General features: G+C 28.4%; 1 protein-coding gene across 1 annotated transcript; it reads right to left on the bottom strand.

Moving 5' to 3' along the window:
- Positions 1-2,655: 2,655 nt before the first annotated feature.
- LOC131651250 (uncharacterized) lies at positions 2,656-5,378 on the bottom strand. The gene is made up of 7 exons (XM_058920922.1): positions 5,364-5,378; positions 5,250-5,321; positions 5,073-5,141; positions 4,853-4,911; positions 4,289-4,339; positions 3,916-4,122; positions 2,656-3,123 (listed from the first exon to the last, which is right to left on the bottom strand). Exons 1-6 carry the CDS (start codon positions 5,376-5,378, stop codon positions 4,038-4,040), a joined length of 351 nt encoding a protein of 116 aa, XP_058776905.1. The 3' UTR covers positions 2,656-3,123; positions 3,916-4,037.
- Positions 5,379-5,705: the final 327 nt, after the last annotated feature.

Genomic DNA, 5,705 nt, shown 5'->3' with positions numbered 1-5,705 from the left:
AATTATAATGAAGGAAAAATTTTAAAATCGCAAATTCACAAATTATAACGAAGAAATATTCAATCAAATTATATAATTCAATTAGTCATAACTATTTAATATAATTGATTAAACTACAAACTATTAGCCTAATCTCAAACTATCAACTAAGGAGAATCGATTATTTTTGGCTAGCTAAGGAAAAAATTAGTTATTTTGGCTCAATTATAACTACAAACTATCAGTCCAATCTCAAACGATCAGCTCTCTCTCATAGGCCAATGAGAAACCACTACAAACTCCATTTATAATAATGATTCATTCAAAATACATAATTAATAGAAAAATACTTTGACCAGTTACTTCAGTTTCCCGTTAATATTCGTTATTTTGATAAGTAATTTCGTATTCCAGTTAATATTTCAAATTTCTTCCCGTTAATTTTTAATATTTTGATAAGTAACTTCATGTTCTTGTTAATATTCATTATTTTGATCAGTAACTCCTTGCTCCCGTTAATATTCATTATTTTGATCAATAAGTTCGTGTTTCCCTTAATATTCCAAATTCGTTTCCGTTCATATTCAAAAAATTTATCAGTAACTTAATATTTCTATTAATATTCAAAAATTTATCAGTAACTTCGTGTTCCTGTTAATATTCAATATTTTGTCAATAACTTCGTGTTCCCGTCAACATTTATTATTTGGATCAGTAACTTCGTGTTCCCGTTAATATTCAAAATTTGTTCCCGTTTAATTTTTAAAATTTGGATCATTAACTGAATGTTTTCGATAATATTCACAATTTTGATCATTAACTTTGTGCTCCCGTTAATATTTAATATTTTAATCAATAACTCCGTGCTCCCGTTAATATTCAATATTTTGATCAGTAACTCCGTGTTCCCAGTAATATTCAATATTTTGATCAATAAACTTCATTTCCCGTTAATATTCAATATTTTGACCAGTAACTTCATGTTCCCCTTGATATATAATGTTTTGATCAGTAACTTCCTGTTCTCATTGATATTTAATATTTTGTTCAGTAACTTCATGTTCCCGTTAAAATTCAATATTTTGATCAGTAACTTCATGTTATCGCTAATATTCATTATTTGGATCACTAATTTCGTGTTTCCGTTAATATTCCAAATTTGTTCCTGTTAATATTCAATAGTTTGATTAATAACGCCATGTTTCCGTTATTATTCAATATTTTTAGCAGTAACTCCATGTTCCCGTTAATATTATATAATTTGCTCTGTAATTTAATACTCACGTTAATATTCAATATTTTGATTACTAACTTCATGTTATCGTTGATATTCAATATTTTATTTAGTAACTTCATGTTCCCGTTAATTCAATATAGTTTGATCAATAACTTTGTTTTCCCGTTAATATTCAATATTTTGATAAATAACTCCGTGTTCTCGTTAATATTCCAAATTTATAGATTTTGATAAATAACTATTATTATTATTATTATAGATTTTTTATCATAAAATATTTTATTAATGCTTTTTGTTATTTTATAACTAAAATATAATTATTTATTATCATACTACTAATATGGCTCAATATTTATTCCAAAAAATATTTTCGATTACTATATCTTCTTGTATTAAAAAAATAAAATATTTTTATATAAATTATAATCTTTATTATAATTATATAATAATAAAAAATTTAATATAACTATATAATAGTCACAATCCTAAATACAACTATATATTATTATTATATATTTATTTTAATCATTTTAATTAATACGAAATTATATTAATTAATTTATTTTCTATTATTTTTAAAACAACCATATATGTTTGTAGCAAATATTTATCAAATAAATATAATTATATTCACGGTTTAAAGTAATATGGGTGTTAAGTCTAGAAAAGAGTGGAGAAAATTTAAATTAATAAATATTGATGACTCTTAATATAACATAAAGAATATTAAAGAATATTTGTGACTCTTAATATAACATATAAATTCAAATTTTGCATTTTCAAAAATTAAAAGTTGAATATTTTAATATTTTGTAATGATTATATGAAAATATCTAGATACGAATTGGTTTTGGAATAATACAATTTTTTTCCTTCTTAGTATGACAAATTTTAAAAAATATATCATCCTAACCATAATATAATGAGCAATTAGTGTTTTCAATTCTAAAATCACTATTTAAATTAAAAAATGCTTTTCGTCGCTTATTTATTTATATGCATAAAATATGCAAACTCATCCCATTAATCATAAAAAAATTACTTGGTTTATTTGTGTTATTATTGCTCAGGAGAATAGTTTAGTTAACTGTATGAGTTTAGTTTGGTGGGGTTGGCTAGAATATGAAACTTTCTTATTTGTAAACGAAAATTTGAAAGTGACTCAATTTAATCATTGACTATTGAACTGCATTAATAGATACTAACATATTTCATAAAAGTAGGCAACATGTATTTATTTTCTTTCGTTTTATATGTGACGTAATACTTGATTTTCCTTGAACTTTTATATATATATATATATATATATATATATATATATATATATATATATATATATATATATATATATATATATATATATATATATATATATATAACATATCCTTCATTACCTTGTCATTACTTAACACTCAAAAATCAATAAGTACTGTAAAAGAAAAAGATATATATCATAATCAGTTCTAAGATAAAAGGACTAATGGTATTTAAAAGGTTTATATTGTATCTAGTTATGGCCCTAGTGGCCAATATGATGACTCAAAATGCAGCTCAATCAGGGTGTACTACTACACTCACTACCTTGAGTCCTTGTCTAAACTACAGAATGGGAAGTTGTCAACTCCATCAACTTCATGTTGCTCACAACTTTCAAGTGTAGTTCTATCTTCTCCACAGTGTCTTTGCTCTTTGCTTAATGGCGGTGGTTCATCTTTTGGCATCACCATAAATCAAACTCTTGCTTTGTCTCTCCCTGGTGCTTGTAAAATTCAAACTCCACCTGTTAGCCAGTGCAAAGAATAAAGTTCTCCTTCAAGTTCAACTTCTCGGGTCGCCTCTCCCGTTGCTTCTCCAACTGATTCTTCAACTGAAGGCGCAATAACACCTTCTGGTTCAAAGTAATACCACTGGACATAAACAACAACAAACAATCTGAAAATTCAAAGTTTTGGATCTATCAAAAACGTTAAAAGTGATTTTTCACATCCTAATACTAATATAAACATTGACTAAATGTTATAAGGAAATTCTTTACTGAATGCATAACATATCACAAACTATATCAATTAGATTTAAATACAAAATATGGTTCACTATTAATACAAAATTGTGAAAAGTAGAAGTGTTGTCCATATTTAAAGGCAAATATGATCACATATGTTACATTATGATAAGATTGTATCAGTTAGGGAATCAGAACAATGCAATTCATGTATTGGGTTAGCATCAGTTAGATTTGTAATAATTCACATAGCTAACTTGGAGCTAATTTATAACTAAATATTATTGTAGCAGATTTCTGACAGCACAACGGTAAATCCTTTGCAGCTCTCGAAGATTTATAGTAGTATATAAATCTCAATACTGTTAGTATATAGAATCAGAAGTCACATGTATATTTCACCATTTGAAAATGACAATGCTATGAGATACATTTAGATTCTTTAAAATTACATACAAAATGACATGTATATTTCACCATTTGAAAATGACAATGCCATGAGATGAATAACTCACCTGTGTGGGGAAATAACTTATAACATTGGCCTGAAAAATGATAGTTATTGAGTTCAATAACATAATTTCCTGCAAATCAGTGTTGAGTTATTGATGTCGGATAGTGAAAAGCCAAAAGTGAGATAATGTGGCAAAATAGTAGATTTGTATATAATCAGGCTGTCGGCTCCAACAGAACTTACCTGTTGCAGGACCGGACGTAAAGTTAAAGGCGCAGAAGCCACACATGTACTCATCTAGTGTAGTTGATGGTTCTGGACAGTTTCCTGGTTCATCCGTTCTATGGAAGCTTCACATATGTATTCTAGGATCCCTGTACCCTTCCTATTTCTTTGATCCTTGTACAATTTGACAGCTTCAAATCCAAATAGCAAAAGTGAAATTGGAAACTGAAACAAAAAAAGATACAAGTATTGGCAATTAGCCAAAGTCTAATCATATTGCATATATAGTTTTAAAATAAGGTTTGCACGCGGTCAGGACTGTGCCATCAAGATTTTTGAGACTGCGGTTGTTAATATGATTCATCAATAAGCTAAGGGTATGTGATTGAACCTGTGAGCCGAAGAGCACCCAATATCAAACACTGCAGATCTATACATGAGTCTGCAAACCAACCATGAATTCGTTATTGTAAAAAAAATGAACAAAACAAAACTTAACAGACCTGTGCAAGTGAGGGAAAAATAATCAAAAGACTTGGGTAACTGTACCTTCAGTCCATAGCAGAAAAATAAGAAACTTGCATATGAAATGTTAACAAAAACACCAGATGAAATATACTTAAATTCAAATCATTCTTATATGCTTATGTGATTCCAGCAATTGCACCAATACTAATCAGAATAGAAACGACTTTTAGTCCTTTAGATTTAAAAGGCTCAGCCAAAGGAGCGTCTTCTCGTAGAAGATTGAGTGGAACCATTATAGTAATTACTAAGCATACTCCAATGAACAGTGCAATACATACCAAGAGGCTTCCAATAATACCTTTTGGCAAATTCCACTGAAATGTCAAAATTTAAAAAGATAAAAAGAAGATTTCATTAACTAATTTGCAAAAATAAAAAGAGAATGAAACTCATAATGGAAAAGTTGATTTTAAATCAGACACAATACCTTAGTGCAAATTTCTCATTCCTGCAACTGTTTAAAAAAAACTGCCATAAGCAAAATCCCTGTGAATTTAAGATAGGTGAGGTCCTATAATTTGGATGTAGTGTAAGGAATTAAGATAATCATTAGGATAAACTACTGAAAGTTATAGCAACTACTAAAGTATTAATTGCTCTTATTCATACAGTTTAGCATAAAAAAATGTTAGAAAAGAGATGCCAACCACCACAGAGATGCCAACTACAGCTACAGAAAAACCCAAATACGGCGTATTCTTCAGTTGCGGCGTAATCTGTGTTACATATTTTTCAATCAAAATCAAAAAGACGTTTATTATTGAGAAATTAATATTACGATGTTGTCAAAGATGAAAGTCTTGCAGATAACAAAATCAAAGCACCTGATATATCCATGGATTTATTTGTTGATGCACTTCATCTATTATTGATCCATGCTTAATAGTCACCGGAACCTGAAAATTTCAATAACTTTTTAGTGAAAAATGTAATGGAACTTGCTTTGGAGGCATGTTCCTTTTCAGAAGAGCATTTCAAACCTGTTTTTCATGGTTACTAGTGTTGATTGAGCTTGAATATCCAAGAATCCTAATTCGTTGTCCTTCATAAACTGGGAGGAAAGATAGGGAAATATTATTGTAGAAACTGTTAGCATAGGGTAATGTAAGCTTTTGTTTATAAAAATGCAAAATGTGACCCTAAGAAGTTAAACGATTCTTGAGATTATAGAGTTTCAAATCCTTTACAAAAAAACGAAATCAATTGGTTCCAATAGTGCTACGACAGCCTTTACAAAACCGAAATCACAAAAATCTTTACACGACCGCAACACAACAGAG

The sequence above is a fragment of the Vicia villosa genome, linkage group LG2 (genome assembly GCF_029867415.1).
Source record: "Vicia villosa cultivar HV-30 ecotype Madison, WI linkage group LG2, Vvil1.0, whole genome shotgun sequence".
NCBI classification, from domain to species: Eukaryota; Viridiplantae; Streptophyta; class Magnoliopsida; order Fabales; family Fabaceae; genus Vicia; species Vicia villosa.
This window is presented reverse-complemented; position numbering and strand designations above follow the sequence as displayed.

What these genes read in the sequence shown, in the direction of transcription:
- LOC131651250 (XM_058920922.1), bottom strand. An exon ending in TAGTTGGCATCTCTGTGGTG is followed by an intron (nt 4,912 to 5,072) that starts GTTGGCATCTCT and finishes TTAAATTCACAG; the next exon opens with GGATTTTGCTTATGGCAGTT. An exon ending in AATGAGAAATTTGCACTAAG is followed by an intron (nt 4,340 to 4,852) that starts GTATTGTGTCTG and finishes GTTGGTTTGCAG; the next exon opens with ACTCATGTATAGATCTGCAG.